This window comes from Coregonus clupeaformis, chromosome 1 (assembly GCF_020615455.1).
Source record: "Coregonus clupeaformis isolate EN_2021a chromosome 1, ASM2061545v1, whole genome shotgun sequence".
Classification (NCBI taxonomy): Eukaryota; Metazoa; Chordata; class Actinopteri; order Salmoniformes; family Salmonidae; genus Coregonus; species Coregonus clupeaformis.
The window spans coordinates 75,200,626-75,222,850 of record NC_059192.1 but is presented as its reverse complement, the minus strand read 5'-3'; the positions used below and the strand labels follow the sequence as shown (position 1 = coordinate 75,222,850).

The window sequence follows — 22,225 nt, the reverse complement described above, 5'->3', positions numbered from 1 at the left end:
CTACACATAAAAAATTGTCGCTTGCGATACGGTTTTGCAAACCTTTTGGAACATTAGTTTCCTATCTTCAATAAATCTTTTTTGGGGTGACAAGGCATCACTCTCCGGCTTGTTTATGGAAGAGAGAGGAGACCACATGTTCTAATTAGCTATCTAGCGTCTCTGAACACCTGTGTGTAACGGAAGGACGTCAGAAAAATGTAGTAACTGAAAATACTGTTGGCTGCAACTGTGTACAGTAAGTGTATATTTTGCATTTGTGCAATTATTTTGATGTGATATGAAAGTTAAGGACTTTATGTTTCTATAACCGTATCGCGATTGAGAATCAATTCACATTTAGATGGAGTATCATGCTGTTTTGGCTGCCAGAGACAGTTTACCTCTCTGAACATAAGCTCTTGTGGACAGCTGCACAAACAAATGGTAGTAGCATCTGACGACAGACTGTGGGATGTAACGACTAACGTGGAACTTTGTTCTGGTATGCTGATTTTTCATCACTGATAATTTGAACAAATCACGATTTCGCAGGTGCTCGCTTCTTACGAATTTCGGAAGGGGGTGGGTAAATTTGGCCCATAGACTTGTCAGAATCTGGCTGAGTTTCCCTTTAGAGGGATGGAGACCTCCTAGTCTCCTTAGCAGTGGCAACCCGTTATTCAGGGTGGGTGGGATAGAGCTTTTTTTTTTGGGGGGGGTTGCCTGTTTTGCATGTTATTTTGACATTAATATGTGTCGTATATCAGTTTGCAAACAATGTAAAAAGAATATATATAAATAATTTTAATTAATAAATCTTTTTTTCTTTCTTGAGTAAGGCAGCTCCAAAATGCAGGTGTTTCAGCCTAGCTCAGTGCTTGCTGTGATGGTGGGAAAGCCAGCAGAAAATATGGAGCATAGGTGTTGGTAATGTTCTCTAGTTGCGCTGTGATTGGGTAATGTTCTCTAGTTGCGCCGTGATTGGCTCAGTGTTCTGTCACTCATGGGGACACTACATCACCGCCAGATCTAATGGTAGAGCTAAGAAATTCAAGCCCCTTGGGTGCTGCCATAGAGTTACATTAGAAGTGCCCATCCAAGAAGGCTCAAGGTAATTGGCCACAGATAAAATTACGTCAAATCACGTTATATCTACAGTAGCTTTGATTGGACTGATCATGTCAACATCATACTTTCAAAATCTTAGCTAGCAAGCCAGCAGTCATCATCATGAATTAAGTCGACAATCTACTGGCAAATGCTTTTTAATCCTTGTCATATGAAGAGAAATAATGAAGAGAAATTATAGATAAAACGTATCGGTGCTCATCGGCCATCGGACATAAACATTACACAACAAGTTGGAAATGGCAAATTCAACAATGAGTGGTTTGGAAGGAATCAGTGGCTAACTGCAAGCATTGCAAAGCAATCACTAGCCTGCTATTCAGTGGATTTGGTGTGTGGTCCCAAGTCTGGGTTTAAGGGTCTCTTTTCCAAGTTTAAAAGAATAAATGTTCAACATTTACCATGCTGTCAATCCAGCATGACTTCTGCCACGCTCAAAACAACTGGAAACTCAGGACTGGGAAATCTGACTAGAGTGAGTTCAAGACAACTGGGAACTCGGAAGAAAACTAGCTCTGGAAAATTACGTTTTGAACGGTCATCCAACTCCGAATTGCAAGTCGGGAACTCGGCCCTCTTTCTAGAGCGCCGACCTGAAGATCACTGACGTCATCATAATTCGACCTTGTTTTTTATGCACATGTAGCCTATAGCCTGTTTTAGAGAAATTTAATGATTGAATATTGTAAGAGCTTTCATTGTCTGCTTATATGCCCCCTTTCGTTTATCCTACGGTTCTGACTTGGTGTACAGGGAGAATACTGTAAGAACGGCCCATGTTCTGAATTCTGTCGCTGAACATTTCAAAAGTGCTGAACAAATAGTTATATTGACTACGTTCATCCTAGCTCGCTCATTAATGTCTTAATTGAAATTACGGATTGCCTCTTATCCGCTCGTCGTCCCCTTATGCCATAGTTTGTACATCTCAATTGTCACTAGGAACCACATTTGTTTAAGCAAGTCAGCCATATCAGCTATGTTTTTTTTTAAAGGCAGTAAATGAGGCTGAATGAACTGTTTCGCTGCCAGACAAGGCTCCATTGATAACCAGGTGTAGCAGTGGTAAGGTGTCGGGACTCTGCTGTTAGGACAGCTTTATGTGGGCATTGTTTGTCACCATTATAGTGCAATTAATGTATTGTTTGGCCCACCAAGATTTACATGCTAAAATCGCCACTGCTCCTGAGTACATTTTCTAACATACATCTCCCCTCAGAATTTAATCGAGCATCTGACGCAATAATTTAATCGAGCATCTGAAAGGAACGGGACTCTAACCCGGACGCTTATAAGAAATCCCGCTATGACCTCCGACGAACCATCAAACAGGCAAAGAGTCAATACAGGTCTAAGATTGAATCATACTACACTGGCTCTGACGCTCGTCGGATGTGGCAGGGCTTGAAAACTATTACAGACTACAAAGGGAAGCACAGCCGCGAGCTGCCCAGTGACACAAGCCTACCAGACGAGCTAAACCACTTCTATGCTCGCTTCGAGGCAAGCAACACTGAAGCATGCATGAGAGCACCAGCTGTTCCGGATGACTATGTGATCACGCTCTCCGTAGCCGATGTGAGTAAGACTTTTAAGCAGGTCAACATTCACAAGGCCGCAGGGCCAGACGGATTACCAGGACGTGTACTCCGAGCATGTGCTGACCAACTGGCAAGTGTCTTCACTGACATTTTCAACATGTCCCTGACTGAGTCTGTAATACCAACATGTTTCAAGCAGACCACCATGGTCCCCGTGCCCAAGAACTCTAAGATAACCTGCCTAAATGACTACCGACCCGTAACACTGACGTCTGTAGCCATGAAGTGCTTTGAAAGACTGGTCATGGCTCACATCAACAGCATAATCCCAGAAACCCTAGACCCACTCCAATTTGCATACCGCCCCAACAGATCCACAGATGATGCAATCTCTATCGCACTCCACACTGCCCTTTCCCACCTGGACAAGAGGAACACCTACGTGAGAATGCTATTCATTGACTACAGCTCAGCATTCAACACCATAGTGCCCTCTAAGCTCATCACTAAGCTAAGGATCCTGGGACTAAACACCTCCCTCTGCAACTGGATCCTGGACTTCCTGACGGGCCGCCCCCAGGTGGTAAGGGTAGGTAACAACACATCTGCCACACTGATCCTCAACACGGGGGCCCCCTCAGGGTGCGTGCTCAGTCCCCCTCCTGTACTCTCTGTTCACCCATGACTGCATGGCCAGACACGACTCCAACACCATCATTAAGTTTGCCGACGACACAACAGTGGTAGGCCTGATCACCGACAACGATGAGACAGCCTATAGGGAGGAGGTCAGAGATCTGGCCGTGTGGTGCCAGGACAACAACCTCTCCCTCAACGTGACCAAGACAAAGGAGATGATTGTGGACTACAGGAAAAAAAAGAGGACTGAGCACGCCCCCATTCTCATCGACGGGGCTGTAGTGGAACAGGTTGAGAGCTTCAAGTTCCTTGGTGTCCACATCACCAACGAACTATCATGGTCCAAACACACCAAGACAGTCGTGAAGAGGGCACGACAAAGCCTATTCCCCCTCAGGAGACTAAAAAGATTTGGCATGGGTCCTCAGATCCTCAAAAAATTCTACAGCTGCACCATCGAGAGCATCCTGACTGGTTGCATCACCGCCTGGTATGGCAACTGCTTGGCCTCTGACCGCAAGGCACTACAGAGGGTAGTGCGTACGGCCCAGTACATCACTGGGGCAAAGCTCCCTGCCATCCAGGACCTCTATACCAGGCGGTGTCAGAGGAAGGCCCTCAAAATTGTCAAAGACTCCAGCCACCCTAGTCATAGACTGTTCTCTCTGCTACCGCACGGCAAGCGGTACCGGAGTGCCAAGTCTAGGTCCAAAAGACTTCTCAACAGCTTCTACCCCCAAGCCATAAGACTCCTGAACAGCTAATCATGGCTACCCGGACTATTTGCACTGCCCCCCACCCCATCCTTTTACGCTGCTGCTACTCTGTTAAGTATTTATGCATAGTCACTTTAACTCTACCCACATGTACATATTACCTCAACTACCTCAACTAGCCGGTGCCCCCGCACATTGACTCTGCAACGGTACCCCCCTGTATATATAGCCTCCCTACTGTCACTTTATTTTACTGTATATATAGCCTCCCTACTGTCACTTTATTTTACTTCTGCTCTTTTTTTTCTCAACACTTTTTTTGTTGTTGTTTTATTCTTACTTTTTTTGTTTAAAATAAATGCACTGTTGGTTAAGGGCTGTAAGTAAGCATTTCACTGTAATGTCTGCACCTGTTGTATTCGGCGCATGTGACCAATAAAATTTGATTTGATTTGATTTGATGTGACATTTTAGTTTTGGGTGTCTGATATTACCTCTGAACATAGGGGTTGAGTTCCTGCCAACTACATTGCAGATGCATGCCAAATCTTAGAACGCCTGGATAGGTATTTCACATATCAGCTAACCACATCATATGCCATAGCAATCTGATGCCCGACTGCACAGTCAATGATGTGGCACCAAGCCATTAGCTGATGCAATGCAACGCCTGCCCATCTAGTCGGCAAGAACTCAACCGATATGAGGACACAGAGTTTCTAAACCCAGAGGCGCAACATCGTGAGACTTCCGTGAACGCTTGCAAACAGACCAAGCAGACCAGGCCGGGGTTTGGGGTTTGAGAAGGCTGAGGTGAAAAATGATTCTTTAGTTGTTAATTTTCTCAAAATCTAATGGCAGAACCTAAATTCGAGCCAATGTCTTAAGTAGTTCAACATGTTATTACTCCAACCTCGTGAAAGTGACAAACTGATACATTTTCATTTTATATCGAAGGAATGCCTTTGATTTGACGGCCGCACATGCGCAATTTTGGCACGAGACGCCCGTTAGACCCGATGACATGTTTCTGGCACGAGTTTAGCTAGCCAACGTCGCCATGACATCGCCTACATGTGTGATTGGGGATTTCTACTGGAGAAGCAGTTTCTGCCTATCTTGATCCTGTAGGATCTTTGATAAAGATATTGGACAGTAAAGGAGTAGCTAGCTACAGGATGTGATGTCATTAATCAGAATGACGTCGTTATCAAAGTCCCATTTCGTCTTTTGATTCAAAATAAATTAATAACAGTTTAATTATGTTTTTTGATAAATAAATAAAAATAATAAATACATGCCCTACCCACCATGCAAGACAAGATTATCATTATTCAATGAATTAAGGTCATATTTGATCCCAAAATTCTGATCTGAATTAATTAATGCACTGAATATTTTATATTGATCAAATAGATATATGATTGTTAAAGGCATCAAATTGATGTAATACGTTTTTCAAAACACAAAGCCCATTGGTCAAAACAGCATTAAAGTGAATTTTTGGCCTCTGTGATTGGTGCATTGACACACACCCTCGATAAACCTCATGTCCCAGTAGTCACAGATGAAAGGAGAAACCTTATAATAAATAATATTTGATACGTAGCCTACAGTCCCACCCAAGCATAGAGAAACAAACATGGCTGATACAGAGGAAGCCGAGGAATCTTCTTCAGGAATTTTGCAAGAAATGTTCACTTCCCCGTTGAATTTGAGTCTGCTTGGCCTCTTCATATTTATTTTGCTCAGAATCTTCTGCGGAGACAAGCCTGCAGATATGGGCGAGGTTGAGGAACCTCTGCCTAAACTCAAGAACAGAGATTTCACTTTAGCGGAGCTGCAACCGTACGATGGGCTTCAAAATCGAAGAATTCTCATGGCTGTCAATTCAAAGGTGTTTGACGTAACCACAGGAAGGAAATTATACGGGCCAGGTAAAATAAGTTGTAGGCTATTTACATTTGTTATTTCTGTTCAAAATAATGGTTGGCGCAACTGTAGCCAAGTGGCTTGCTAAGTAAACTTAATACATACGTTTGTTACTTTGTGTCTATTGAGTATGCGTATAACTAGTACGACCATTCTAAAACGTCACACCCCCTTCTTCATAAATCATTGCCAGCGATGTAATTTCACAACACGCGAGCTGTGTGACCGCTGGCGGGCGTAGTTCATCCCGACATCGTTGTTCCGGGTAATCAGAAACCTAACAACAGAGCGCTCTGGCGGAGATGCGGTAACACAAGCTGTAACTGGAGTGTTCAACCGAGTTGGCATGTTGTAACCTCTAACCGATTTGATTAATCTTGCCCTAGGCTATTACGCAAACTCTCCCGAGGATCACCCTCGCTGAAAATATGTAGGAATTGAATATATTCTCAGTTCGGAAATAGGGTATACTATTTATCTTATTGCTGTGCCTTGCTTTTGAGGTGTGCCTCAGTTCCTGTCATGTCAATTCAGAACAAATAGCTTGACATAGACAGGTGAATGCCTTGCACAAGGTTTAATGTTCAATTCAGCCAGACCAGATGGTTGCACAAAGTAAGGCTTGTTGAGGCCTATTGAAGAGCAATAATAGGCCTACTGGCTGAGACTCATTCCAAGGATTCAGACTATCCTATCCTTCAGTCTCAACATCGAGAATAGAGGGCTTGTTGTTGGGGGCTATCTTTGAAGCCATCTGATCTTAGAATGGAGTACGGTATGTCTGTTGGAGGGCATCATGTGGAAGTTTAACTATATTTTCACCATGTTTAAGAAACAGTGCATACTTGTTTCATTAAAGGGGCAATCTGCAGTTGCTACAGTTGAAGTCGGAAATGTACATACACCTTAGCCGAATACATTAAACTCAGTTTTTCACAATTCCTGACATTTAATCCTAGTACAAATTCCCTGTTTTAGGTCAGTTTGGATCACCACTTTATTTTAAGAATGTGAAATGTCAGAATAATAGTAGAGTGATTTATTTAACCTTTTATTTCTTTCATCACATTCCCAGTGGGTCAGAAGTTTACATACACTCAAATAGTATTTGGTAGCATTGCCTTTAAATTGTTTAACTTGGGTCAAACGGTTCGGGTAGCCTTCCACAAGCCGCCCACAATAAGTTGGGTGAATTTTGGCCAATTCCTCCTGACAGAGCTGGTGTAACTGAGTCATGTTTGTAGGCCTCCTTGCTCACACATACTTTTTCAGTTCTGGCCACAAATGTTCTATATGATTGAGTTCAGGGCTTTGTGATGGCCACTCCAATACCTTGACTTTGTTGTCCTTAAGCCATTTTGCCACAACTTTGGAAGTATGCTTGGGGTCATTGTCCATTTGGAAGACCGATATGCGACCGGAAGACCGATTATAACTTCCTGACTGATGTCTTGAGATGTTGCTTCAATATATCCACATAATTTTCCTTCCTCATGATGCCATCTATTTTGTGAAGTGCACCAGTCTCTCCTGCAGCAAAGCACCCCCAAAGCATGATGCTGCCACCCACGTGCTTCACGGTTGGGATGGTGTTCTTAGGCTTGCAAGCGTCCCCCTTTTTCCTCCAAACATAATGATGGTCATTATGGCCAAAGAGTTCTATTTTTGTTTCATCAGACCAGAGGACATTTCTCCAAAAAGTACAATCTTTGTCCCCATGGGCAGTTGCAAACCGTAGTCTTGCTTTTTTATGGTTGTTTTGGAGCAGTGGCTTCTTCCTTGCTGAGCGGCCTTTCAGGTTATGTCGATATAGGACTCATTTGATTGTGGATATACAGTGGGGAAAAAAAGTATTTAGTCAGCCACCAATTGTGCAAGTTCTCCCACTTAAAAAGATGAGAGAGGCCTGTAATTTTCATCATAGGTACACGTCAACTATGACAGACAAAATGAGAAAAAAAAATCCAGAAAATCACATTGTAGGATTTTTAATGAATTTATTTGCAAATTATGGTGGAAAATAAGTATTTGGTCAATAACAAAAATGTCTCAATACTTTGTTATAGACCCTTTGTTGGCAATGACACAGGTCAAACGTTTTCTGTAAGTCTTCACAAGGTTTTCACACACTGTTGCTGGTATTTTGGCCCATTCCTCCATGCAGATCTCCTCTAAAGCAGTGATGTTTTGGGGCTGTCGCTGGGCAACACGGACTTTCAACTCCCCTCCAAAGATTTTCTATGGGGTTGAGATCTGGAGACTGGCTAGGCCACTCCAGGCCCTTGAAATGCTTCTTACGAAGCCACTCCTTCGTTGCCCGGGCGGTGTGTTTGGGATCATTGTCATGCTGAAAGACCCAGCCACGTTTCATCTTCAATGCCCTTGCTGATGGAAGGAGGTTTTCACTCAAAATCTCACGATACATGGCCCCATTCATTATTTCCTTTACACGGATCAGTCGTCCTGGTCCCTTTGCAGAAAAACAGCCCCAAAGCATGATGTTTCCACCCCTATGCTTCACAGTAGGTATGGTGTTCTTTGGATGCAACTCAGCATTCTTTGTCCTCCAAACACGACGAGTTGAGTTTTTACCAAAAAGTTCTATTTTGGTTTCATCTGACCATATGACATTCTCCCAATCCTCTTCTGGATCATCCAAATGCACTCTAGCAAACTTCAGACGGGCCTGGACATGTACTGGCTTAAGCAGGGGGACACGTCTGTCACTGCAGGATTTGAGTCCCTGGCGGCGTAGTGTGTTACTGATGGTAGGCTTTGTTACTTTGGTCCCAGCTCTCTGCAGGTCATTCACTAGGTCCCCCCGTGTGGTTCTGGGATTTTTGCTCACCATTCTTGTGATCATTTTGACTCCACGGGGTGAGATCTTGCGTGGAGCCCCAGATGGAGGGAGATTATCAGTGGTCTTGTATGTCTTCCATTTCCTAATAATTGCTCCCACAGTTTATTTCTTCAAACCAAGCTGCTTACCTATTGCAGATTCAGTCTTCCCAGCCTGGTGCAGGTCTACAATTTTGTTTCTGGTGTCCTTTGACAGCTCTTTGGTCTTGGCCATAGTGGAGTTTGGAGTGTGACTGTTTGAGGTTGTGGACAGGTGTCTTTTATACTGATAACAAGTTCAAACAGGTGCCATTAATACAGGTAACGAGTGGAGGACAGAGGAGCCTCTTAAAGAAGAAGTTACAGGTCTGTGAGAGCCAGAAATCTTGCTTGTTTGTAGGTGACCAAATACTTATTTTCCACCATAATTTGCAAATAAATTCATTAAAAATCCTACAATGTGATTTTCTGGATTTTTTTTCCTCAATTTGTCTGTCATAGTTGACGTGTACCTATGATGAAAATTACAGGCCTCTCTCATCTTTTTAAGTGGGAGAACTTGCACAATTGGTGGCTGACTAAATACTTTTTTTCCCCACTGTAGATACTTTTGTACCTGTTTCCTCCAGCATCTTCACAAGGTCCTTTGCTGTTGTTCTGGGATTGATTTGCATTTTTCGCACTAAAGTACGTTCTTCTCTAGGAGACAGAACGCGTCTCCTTCATTTAAAAACATTTTTTGTCATTTAGCAGACACTCTTATCCAGAGCGACTTACAGGAGCAATTAGGGTTAAGTGCCTTGCTCAAGGGCACATCGACAGATTTTTCACCTAGTCGGCTCGGGGATTAGAACCAGCGACCTTTCGGTTACTGGCACAACGCTCTTAACCACTAAGCTCCTTTCTGAGCGGTATGACGGTTGCGTGGTCCCATGGTGTTTATACTTGCATACTATTGTTTGTACAGATGAACGTGGTACCTTCAGGCGTTTGGAAATTGCTCCCAAGGATGAACCAGACTTGTGGAGGTCTACCATTTTTTTTCTGAGGTCTTGGCTGATTTCTTTTTATTATCCCATGATGTCAAGCAAAGAGGCACTGAGTTTGAAGGTAGGCCTCGAAATACATCCACCGGGACACCTCCAATTGACTCAAATGATGTCAATTAGCCTATCAGAAGCTTCTAAAGCCATGACATAATTTTCTGGAATTTTCCAAGCTGTTTAAAGGCACAGTCAACTTAGTGTATGTAAACTTCTGACCCACTGAAATTGTGATACAGTGAATTATAAGTGAAATAATCTGTCTGTAAACAATTGTTGGAAAAATGACATGTCATGCACAAAGTAGATGTCCTAACCGACATGCCAAAACTATAGTTTGTTAACAAGAACTTTGTGGAGTGGTTGAAAAACAAGTGTTAATGACTCCAACCTAAGTGTATGTAAACTTCTGACTTCAACTGTACGCCCATTTTTAAAACTTTTAAATTCATTATATAAATCCATTGATTGAGATACAAGTTTGATTCTTGAAGAATATAACTTATAAATGCCTCATGAGTTTAGTTCAACTGTTTTACCCATCAGAACCCCTAATATAAGCTTGTTTTATTCCAATGTTTGGAATACAAAGTAAATAAACAATATAGCCTGAAAACATGGTTAAAACAGTTTGATATAGTTTTAATATCATGGATGGTCAATCCTTCCATCCATAGCTCTGTCTATGAATTTGAGTATGGTTACATTTCTCCAGCCCCATCCTTCAGCTTTTTACCAAAACAGGGGCGGGGCGTATGATTTTGTTTTCAACGGTTGATTGCTGCTTTAAATGGCAGTCTTCAGCAAATCTATAAACCTTGACAAATAGTTTGTCTATTCACAATCACGTTTTAAATCAAAGTCTTTGTCTGTGTGTGTTGTTCTCCAGTGGGTCCATATGGATTGTTGGCTGGTAAAGATGCCTCCAGGGGCCTGGCCACTTTCTGTCTGGAGAAGGAGGCCCTGAAAGACACCCACGATGACCTCTCGGACCTCAACGCCATGCAACAGGAGAGCCTCAACGAATGGGAGACCCAGTTCACCCGTGAGTTGATGGACGAGTTGATAGAAGTTGCTACAAAACACTTGTTTAACGGTCAGATACTGTATTTTCTACCTCAAGCGAAATGGACCTCTTGCAGTCAACATCACATGCACACACTCCACTCAACAGAATATATTGTAAGCTGTTGATGCACCTTGTGGTGGTCCAGTCTGTTGATGCTTTAGCCAACACCTCTTTTGTGTGTTGTTTTACTTGACTAAGATAGAAGAGGTAGCTACAGCACATTCAGTATGGCACCATACTTGGGCATAACGTCGTAAACACTACTTTGCATCAAATTAACACTTTCGACGCAGACTGTCATTACATTGAGTAGTGCTGTGAATTGAAACCCACACATGGGAGGCAGTCTTTGTAGGCTAAGGCTATTCTCCACCCAGTGATTACAATGTCCTAGAGCTCGGCTATGGTGTCGTGTCTAGCTAATGTCTCTCAGGAACTCAATGTTATTTTCTACTTCTTCCTGCCTTTTACAGAAAAGTATGACTATGTTGGCAAACTTCTGAAACCTGGAGAGGAACCCTCCGAGTACACTGATGACGAGGAGGTCAAGGACAAAAAGAAGGACTAGAACTCACAAGTGCACACGGGAAATTCAGATGCCTTAATTTTTTCTGATAATGTGATGCATATTGCCTTGTGCTGCGGCCATTGATCTAAATGCTTTCTCCTGGATGGCTTTTGTATTATATCATTGTCATGGACCATCACCTCTTATGCTAAATTAATATGCCACAGACCTTAAAGCGGCAATCAGCAGGTAAAACAATAACAAAGCATTATCGAGCCCCTGTTTAGGTACAAAAAAACTATGGATGCAGGGACTGACAATCCATGATATAAAATGATAGTTTTAACCATGTTTTGAGGCTAAATAGGATTTGTTTACTTTTACTTTATTTACAAACATTGGAGTAAAACAAGCTTATATGTCGGGTTCTGATGGGTACGACAGTTGAACTAAACTCATGAGGCATTTATAAGTTATATTCGTCAAGAATCAAGGGGTTAATATCATTCATTTATAAGTCCAAAGGTGGATGTAGCAACTGCAGATTGCCCCTTTAATTTACCAAAATGCACCAGATTTTAGGTTCAGGTTCCAATAAATTTGTAAGACTGTAGTGTCTTTGTAAAAGCACCATACAGGTAGTATACACCTTTATTTTATTTCTATACATTTGTCTTGTTTTGTGTATGGTGATGTTTTGTATGTGATCTTGCCTGATTGTGTCTATATTTTATTGTTCATTTTAAAAGCAAACATCTTGGGCTGCCTATCAGACAATCTTTTGTGTATAAAACAATTAGGTGACTGTAATACCACAGAGGGGAACCATCAGACCAGGCCACCTAATGATGGCTGCCGGTGTGGCCATGAGGTGGGGGTTAAAGATGGCGGACTGAAAAAAATTAGAAAAGTGGAATGTTTTGAGTGAATATGGAGTGGTGGATCACACATAACTTTCTTTTGGAAGAGCTACAGAAGGAAATTGAACGTGATCAGAGTGTGGATGAATTAACTGCAGTGGCAGGTGCGGTGAAGACCGCAGAGTTTGAGCCTCATCATGATGATAAAGATGATTCTAGCCCAGCGGGAGTGAGATGTTTGGAGAGAACGTTTCCTTGCCTTCTGGCAGATCCATATGTTGGGTGGAGAAGAGGTTGGGGAATGTAAGGTCGGTGAAGGTGACTCGACGTGGAATCGTGTTTATTTTTTGTGTTTCTGTCGTACAGAGGGAGTGTGCTCTCCGCACCATGCAACTGGGGACAAGAACTGTGACTTACTTTCCTCTCCGGAGCAGGGCGCCGTTGAAAGGAGTGATAACTGGAGTGGCGTTAAGTGTTGAGGAGGATCAAATGAAGTTGAAGATTCCCGGTGTCGGTGTCGCAGACCAGGTGGAGAGTGGTGAAACCGAGAAGACACTGTCTGTACTACTGAGTTTGATGCAGAGTTTTTACCAAATAATGTCAAGTAATGATGTCAGTAATCCCACGAGAGCTTTTGTCCCAAACCCATTACATTGTTTTAGGTGTCAAGCTTATAGTCATGTGGCAGCAGTGTGTAGGAGGGAGATTCCTAGATGTGAGAAGTGTGCAGGAGGACATGAGACAGAGGAATGTGCATTTTCGGTGGAAAAAGTTGTGTGTGTAAACTGTAGGGGTACCCATGGTCCTGGAGATCAGAGGTGTCCGGTGAGAGAGGCAGGTTGAAGTTGCCAGCATCAGAGAAGTGCAGAAGGTGTCATATGCTGAGGCAGTGAAGAGAGTAGTAGAGGAAGATGGGTCCAGGGTGAAGGATCCTAAGAGGATCCCTGTGAGTAGGCCGAGGTCAATAGAGAGTGATAGGAATAATGTGCTTCAGTAAGGTTGTTTTTTTGGCGTTCACGGCCTTGGTTGTCAACTTTACCACAGGAATGGAACGTAAATCACAGAGGATAGATGTTGTGGTGGCAGCTGCAGAGACGTACTTGGGTGGACAATATTTTACTGCAGAAGAGTTACAAGGTGTTTTGAACAATAGTGTCCCATCCTCCCAGGCTGCTGGCCTTGTTTAGGATCAGATGGGGCCAAAGTAGTGGAATAGTGGTGTAGCTTTTAGTGCGTGTAGGGTTAGTTGGTAGGGCAAATTTGTTCACAAAGTGTAATGAATTCATACTACAGAATAGTAGGCTGATGCACAGCCAATACAGTAGGTGGCTGCATGCACCTATAACATTTGTTTGCGGACCACCATAATACCAAAGAAGAAGAAGAAGGCCGAGGTCAGAAACATGACGGAAGCGCTGTTTGAGTTGGATGGCGTGTTGAGTAAAGTTGATGGAAATGAGTGTAAAACTGTCCCATTGAAAAATGGCGCAAAACGGGCCAAAGTTGTTAATGAAGATAGGCCTCGGTTTAATAATGCCTTGTTCCTTGTTGGAGTACTTTTCATAGATAAATATGTGTTTTTGGGAGATCCATTTGCAGTCAAGGAGATGGTGGTTAATCAAAGTGACCAGGAGTGGTATGGTGTGACCAGGAGTGGTATGGTGTGACCGGGAGTGGTATGGTGTGACCGGGAGTGGTATGGTGTGACCGGGAGTGGTATGGTGTGACCAGGAGTGGTATGGAATTATCAGAGTATGAAGTAGAAAGCTTTGATTTTCTGAACAGGGCACCAGTAAAAGGTGTCATCTCTGGTGTCGCGGTGGAAATTGAGGCTGAAAATCTAAAGCACCACGTACCAGGAGTAGTGGATGCAAGTCCATTGAACCGTATGGTGAATGGAAGAAACAGTGGCGACCCGTAATTTCTTGCCTGTTTTGCATGTTATTTTGGCATTAATACGTGTCACATATCAGTTTGCAAACAATGTAAAAAATTAAAATCCTTGTCATATGAAGAGAAATTATAGATAAAACTTATCGGTGCTCATTGGACATAAACATTACACAACAAGTTGGAAATCGCAAATTCAACAATGAGTGGTTTGAAAGGAATCAGTGGCTAGCGGCAAGTGTTGCAAAGCAATCACAATTTTTGCTTCCCCTGCTATTCGGTGGAAAGGGTGTGTGGTCCAAGTCTGGGTTTAAGGGTCTCTTTTCATAGCTTAAAAGGATAAACATTCACACGCAACACCATGGGCCAGAAAAGGTTGAATACATTGTCCATACTGTCAATCCAGCATGACTTCTGCCGGGTTCAAAACAACTGGGAACTCAGAACTGGGAAATCTCAGACTTCAGTGAGTTCAAGACAACTGGGAACTCGTAAAAAAACGATCTCCGACAGGGAAAGTACGTTTTGAACGGTCATCCAACTCGGAATTCCAAGTCGGGAACACAGGCCTCTTTCTAGAGCTCTGACCTGAAGATCACTGACGTCATGATTCGACCTTGTTTTTCTGAGTTCCCAGTTGTCTTGAAAGCACCATAAATACAGAGAATGCCAGACTTTGATGACAAAGTTTCATTACCAAATTTGCCCACAAGAAGGAATGCGGGGCACCACCTTCCTGTTCAAGTGAGCACAGCACAACGGTGAGTCCAAAAATGTATTGTATGCTGCTGCATAAATGATGTAATATGCCAGGGAGATATGTATACTGTAGCTAAGAAAGCAATACTAAGTGTATGTTGTGTAGTAAGCTGTTAGTAGCCAATGTGTCTCACCCTAATAATTTGGTCCCTTTCCCCCTCATAACTTAGCCTACTGTTCTGACTTGGTGGTGTACATGTAGCGTATAGCCTGTTTTAGAGAAATGTCATCATTGAATATTGTAAGAGCTTTCATTGTCTGCTTATATGCCCCCTTTATTTATCCTACGGTTCTGACTTGGTGTATAGGGAGAACACTGTAAGAACTGCCCATGTTCTGAAGTCTGTCGCTGTACATTTCAAAAGTGCTGAACACATTTTTTGTATTTTTGCCAAGGCAGCAGCTACTCTTCCTGGGGTCCTGCAACATTAAGGCAGCCATATACAATTTAAAATATGACATGACATTATATTTCATAACATTTAACCCAATACATTTAGTGTGTTCCCTCAGGCCACTACTCCACTATCACATATTTACAATACAACATCCATGTGTATGTGTGTGTCAGTTACCTGATGTGCAATAGAGTTCCATGTAATCATGGCTCTATGTAGTACTGTGCGCCTCCCATAGTCCGTTCTGGACTTGGGGACTGTGAAGAGACCTCTGGTGGCATGTCTTGTGGGGTATGCATGGGTGTCCGAGCTGTGTGCCAGTATTCCAAACAGACAGCTCGGTAATTCAGCTCGTCGACACCTCTCACAAAAACAAGCAGTGATTAAGTCAATCTCTCTTCCACTCTGAGCCAGGAGAGATTGACATGCATGTCATCAATGTTAGCTCTCCGTGTACTTTTAAGAGCCAGCCGTGCTGCCCTGTTCTGAGCCAATTGTAATTTTCCTAAGTCCCTCTTTGTGGCACCTGACCACACTACTGAACAGTAGTCTAGGTGTGACAAAACTAGGGTCTGTAGGACCTGCCTTGTTGATAGTGTTGTTAAGAAGGCAGAGCAGCGCTTAATTATGGACATACTTCTCCCCATCTTAGCTACTGTTGTATCAATATGCTTTGACCATGACAGTCTACAATCCAGGGTTACTCCAAGCAGTTTAGTCACCTCAACTTGCTCAATTTCCACATTATTAATTACGAGATGGAGTTGAGGTTTAGGGTTTAGTGAATGATTTGACCCAAATACAATGCTTTTAGTTTTGGAAATATTCAGGACTAACTTATTCCTTGCCACCCATTCCGAAACTAACTGCAACTCTTTAAGTGTTGCAGTTATTTCAGTTGCTGTAGTAGCTGACGTGTATAGTGTTGAGTCATCCGCATACATAGACACACTGGCTTTACTCAAAGCCAGTGGCATGTCGTTAGTAAAGATGGAAAAAAGCAAGGGGCCTAGACAGCTGCCCTGGGGAATTCCTGATTCTACCTGGATTATGTTTGAGAGTCTTCCATTAAAGAACACCCTCTGTGTTCTGTTAGACAAGTAACTCTTTATCCACATTATAGCAGGGGGTGTAAAGCCATAACACATACGTTTTTCCAGCAGCAGACTATGATCGATAATGTCAAAAGCCGCACTGAAGTCTAACAAAACAGCCCCTACAATCTTTTTATCATCAATTTCTCTCAGCCAATCATCAGTCATTTGTGTAAGAGCTGTGCTTGTTGAATGTCCTTTTCTATAAGCATGCTGAAAGTTTGTTGTCAATTTGTTTACAGTAAAATAGCATTGTATCTGGTCAAACACAATTTTTTACAATAGTTTACTAAGGGTTGGTAACAGACTGATTGGTCGGCTGTTTGAGCCAGTAAAGGGGGCTTTACTATTCTTAGGTAGCGGAATGACTTTTGCTTCCCTCCAAGCCTGGGGCACACACATTCTAGTAGGCTTAAATTGAAAATATGGCAAATAGGAGTGGCAATATCGTCCGCTATTATCCTCAGCAACTTTCCATCCAAGTTGTCAGACCCTGGTGGCTTGTCATTGTTAATAGACAACAATAATTGGTTCACCTCTTCCACACGTCTTTCATAATTTGGTCAGATATAGTTGGATGTGTAGTGTCAGCAATTGTTGCTGGCATGTCATGCCTAAGTTTGCTAATCTTGCCAATTAAACAATTATTTAAGTAGTTTGCAATATCAATGGGTTTTGTGATGAATGAGCCATCTGATTCAATTAATGATGGAGCTGAGTTTGCCTTTTTTCCCAACATTTCATTTAAGGTGCTCCAAAGCTTTTTACTATTATTCTTTGTCATTTATCCTTGTTTCATAGTGTAGTTTCTTATTTTTATTCAGTTTAGTCACATGATTTCTCAATTTGCAGTACGTTTGCCAATTGGTTGTGCAGCCAGACTTATTTGCCATTCCTTTTGCCTCATTCCTCTCAACCATACCATTTTTCAATTCCTCATCAATCCACAGGGATGTAACAGTTTTTACAGTCATTTTCTTAATGGGTGCATGCTTATTAGTAACTAGAATAAGCAATTTCATAAATGTGTCAAGTGCAGTGTCTGTTTGCTCCTCATTACACACCACCAACCAACATATACAGTGGGGAAAAAAAGTATTTAGTCAGCCACCAATTGTGCAAGTTCTCCCACTTAAAAAGATGAGAGAGGCCTGTAATTTTCATCATAGGTACACGTCAACTATGACAGACAAAATGAGAAAAAAAAATCCAGAAAATCACATTGTAGGATTTTTAATGAATTTATTGGCATATGATGGTGGAAAATAAGTATTTGGTCAATAACAAAAGTTTCTCAATACTTTGTTATATACCCTTTGTTGGCAATGACACAGGTCAAACATTTTCTGTAAGTCTTCACAAGGTTTTCACACACTGTTGCTGGTATTTTGGCCCATTCCTCCATGCAGATCTCCTCTAGAGCAGTGATGTTTTGGGGCTGTCGCTGGGCAACACAGACTTTCAACTCCCCTCTAAAGATTTTCTATGGGGTTGAGATCTGGAGACTGGCTAGGCCACTCCAGGACCTTGAAATGCTTCTTACGAAACCACTCCTTCGTTGCCCGGGCGGTGTGTTTGGGATCATTGTCATGCTGAAAGACCCAGCCACGTTTCATCTTCAATGCCCTTGCTGATGGAAGGAGGGTTTCACTCAAAATCTCACGATACATGGCCCCATTCATTCTTTCCTTTACACGGATCAGTCGTCCTGGTCCCTTTGCAGAAAAACAGCCCCAAAGCATGATGTTTCCAACCCCATGCTTCACAGTAGGTATGGTGTTCTTTGGATGCAACTCAGCATTCTTTGTCCTCCAAACATGACGAGTTGAGTTTTTACCAGAAAGTTATATTTTGGTTTCATCTGACCATATGACATTCTCCCAATCCTCTTCTGGATCATCCAAATGCACTTCAGACGGGCCTGGACATGTACTGGCTTAAGCAGGGGGACACGTCTCGCACTGCAGGATTTGAGTCCCTGGCGGCGTAGTGTGTTACTGATGGTTGGCTTTGTTACTTTGGTCCCAGCTCTCAGCAGGTCATTCACTAGGTCCCCCGTGTGGTTCTGGGATTTTTGCTCACCGTTCTTGTGATCATTTTGATCCCACGGGGTGAGATCTTGCGTGGAGCCCCAGATCGAGGGAGATTATCAGTGGTCTTGTATGTCTTCCATTTCCTAATAATTGCTCCCACAGTTGATTTCTTCAAACCAAGCTGCTTACCTATTGCAGATTCAGTCTTCCCAGCCTGGTGCAGGTCTACAATTTTGTTTTTGGTGTCCTTTGACAGCTCTTTGGTCTTGGCCATTGTGAAGTTTGGAGTGTGACTGTTTGAGGTTGTGGACAGGTGTCTTTTATACTGATAACAAGTTCAAACAGGTGCCATTAATACAGGTAATGAGTGGAGGACAGAGGAGCCTCTTAAAGAAGAAGTTACAGGTCTGTGAGAGCCAGAAATCTTGCTTGTTTGTAGGTGACCAAATACTTATTTTCCACCATAATTTGCAAATAAATTCATTAAAAATCCTACAATGGGATTTTCTGGATTTTTTTTTCTCAATTTGTCTGTCATAGTTGACGTGTACCTATGATGAAAATTACAGGCCTCTCTCATCTTTTTAAGGGGGAGAACTTGCACAATTGGTGGCTGACTAAATACTTTTTTGCCCCACTGTATTCTTTACATCAATATTAGGTCCAGCCTTTGGAACTTTGGTTTTCCTAGATATGGCTACTATATTGTGATCACTACATTCAATGGATTTGGATACTGCTTTCAAACAAATCTCTGCAGCATTAGTAAAGATATGATCAATACATGTTGATGATTTAATTCCTGTACTGTTTGTAACCACCCTGGCAGGTTGACTGATAACCTGAACCAGGTTGCAGGTACTGGTTACAGTTTGAAGCTTTCTCTTGAGTGTGCAGCCTGATGACAGCCAGTCAATATTTAAATCACCCAGAAATGATACCTCTCTATTGATATCACATACATTATCAAGCATTTCACACATTATCCAGATACTGACTGTTAGCACTTGGTGGTCTATAGCAGCTTCCCACCAGAATTGGCTTTAGGTGAGGCAGATGAACCTGTAGCCATATTACTTCAACAGTATTTAACATGAGATCCTCTCTAATCTTCACAGGAATGTGGTTCTGTATATAAACAGCAACACCCTCCACCATTGGCATTTCTATATTTTCTGTAAATGTTATAACCTTGTATTGCTACCACTGTATCATCAAAGGTATTATCTAAGTGAGTTTCAGAGATAGTCAGAATATGAATGGCATCTGTTACTAGCAAATTATTGATTTCATGAACCTTGTTACTTAAGCTACATATGTGAATGTGGGTTATTTTGAGCACTTTTCTTCTGGAATTCTTACTTGTTTTTATTGCTTTACTGGGAAGCTTAGCAGCAGTAGATGTGCTCATGTTCTTTATGTTAGTGCAGGGTGAGCTGCACACAGTGGACTGCCTCCTCGGGTACACCGGATCAGTGCTGTACAGTATAAATCTGGTTCTTAAGCACATGATTATTGCACACAATAGCTGTAGGATCAGCGGTGGCATTCAGGGCAGTTAGAGGGACATAAATTAGATTACTTATATTGTGACTACTGACGCCACTGATGTAATGTACATTTGCTGAAGCATTTTGACAACTCTGCATCACAATGGTAGGGATTAGCTGATCTGGGCTTGGGTCATTGCTAAGTCATTGTCTCAACGCAGCCTTATAATGCTGTGAAAGGATCCAGGAACCCAAATGATTTGGGTGGATCCCATCCTCCTTATAAAACGTGTTTTGTTTCCAAAAGGTATCGAAATTGTCAACAAAAGTTACACCCATTGAGCTGCAATAATCACGTAGCCAGTTGTGAAGAGCAAGAATCCTGCTAAAGCGTTCAATGCCACAATTCAGAGAAGGCACAGGGCCAGATATGATGTTTTTTTTGTTAGTGTCTAGCAGAGAGTCAATCAGCTCTTTAAAATCCAGTTTCAACTGTTCAGAGCTGCCCTTCATAATGTCCTTAAAACCCACATGAACAAATAGTTATATTGACTACGTTCATCTTAGCTCGCTCATTAATGCTCATCGTTCCCCTATGCCATAGTTCGTACATCTCAATTGTCAGAAGAAACCACATTTGTTTAAGCAAGTCAGCCATATCAGCTATGTTTTTTAAAAAGGCAGTAAATGAAGCTGAATGAACTGTGTGTGCAGACGGAATAAATATGTTGTGGAAGAGTCCGTGGATACACTGTGCTGCAATTGTGGTGGGAACCACGTTCCCGAGTTCCAAGAATGCACTGTAAGGGTGAAGGTGGTCGAAGTAGCAAGAATACGGGCTGTCCACCAGGTCTCCTATGCAGAGGCAGTGCAAATAGCCCAAGCAAGTGCAAAAAGGGGTGTAAAGTACTTAAGTAAAAATAATTTAAAGTACTACTTAAGTAGTTTCTTCTGGTATCTTTACTTTAGTTTTTATATTTTTAAAATGTTTACTTGACTACATTCCTAAAGAAAATAATGTACTTTGTACTTCATACATTTTCCCTGACACCCCAAAATTCTTGTTACATTTCATAGTTGGACAGGAAAATTGGCCAATTCACACACTTATCGAGAGAACATCCCTACCGCTTCTGATCTGGCGGACTCACTAAATACAAATGTTTTGTTTGTAAATTATGTCTGAGTGTTGGAGTGTGCCCTGGCTATTCGTACATTTTAAAAAATCCAGAAAATCATTCCATAATATAAGGAATGTGAAATTATTTATACTTAATTATATTTTAGCAATTACATTTGATACTTACGTTTAAGTAATTTAGCAGACTCTTATCCAGAGCGACTTACAGTTAGTGAGTGCATACATTATTTTTTATACTGGCCCCCCGTGGGAAACGAACCCACAACCCTGGCGTTGCAAACGCCATGCACTACCAACTGAGCTACATTCCTTCCCCTACACTGGACGACTTGTGCGCCGCCCCATGGGTCTCCCGGTCGCGGCCGGCTACGACAGAGCCTGGATTCAAACCAGGATCTCTAATGGCACAGTGATGTAGTGCCTTAGACCACTGCGCCAAATACTTTTAGACAGTTACTCAATTAGTATTTTACTGGGTGATTTTCACTTTTACTTGAGTGATATTCTATAAAGGTATCCAGTGGCGATTTTAGCATGTAAATCTTGGTGTGACAAAAAAATAAAGAAAGTGGGATGCATGCCAGCAAAGGCACTACCCAACACAACACTAAACAATACATTAATTGCACTATAACGGAGACAAACGGTGCCCACAAACTTTTAGGGCCTACATAATGCTGTCCCAACAGCAGTCCCGACACCTTACCACTGCTACACCTGGTTATCAGCGGAGCCTTGTCTGGCAGCGAAACAGTTCATTCAGCCTAATTTACTGCCTTAAAAAAAAAACACATACCTGATATGGCTGACTTGCTTAAACAAATGTGGTTTCTACTGACAATCGAGATGTACAAACTATGGCATAAACGGACAACAAGAGGATAAGAGGCAATCCGTAATATCAATTAAGACATTAATAAGCGAACTATGATGGACCTAGTCAAAATAACTATTTGTTCAGCACTTTTGAAATGTACAGCGACAGAATTCAGAATATGGGCAGTTCTTACAGTGTTCTCCCTGTACACCAAGTCAGAACCGTAGGATAAATAAAGGGGGCATATAAGCAGACAATGAAAGCTTGTACAATATTCGATGATGACATTTCTCTAAAACAGGTTATAGGCTACATGTGCACCACCAAGTTAGAACAGTAGGCGAAAT

The 22,225-nt window shown here is 42.2% G+C and overlaps 1 protein-coding gene across 1 annotated transcript; it reads left to right on the top strand.

The window, feature by feature from the left end:
* The first annotated feature begins 5,559 nt into the window (after positions 1-5,559).
* LOC121577005 (membrane-associated progesterone receptor component 1) lies at positions 5,560-12,163 on the top strand. Its single transcript, XM_041890683.2, has 3 exons — positions 5,560-5,943; positions 10,709-10,864; positions 11,362-12,163. The coding sequence occupies exons 1-3, from the start codon at positions 5,649-5,651 to the stop codon at positions 11,454-11,456; spliced, it is 546 nt and encodes a 181-aa protein (XP_041746617.1). The 5' UTR covers positions 5,560-5,648; the 3' UTR covers positions 11,457-12,163.
* Positions 12,164-22,225: the final 10,062 nt, after the last annotated feature.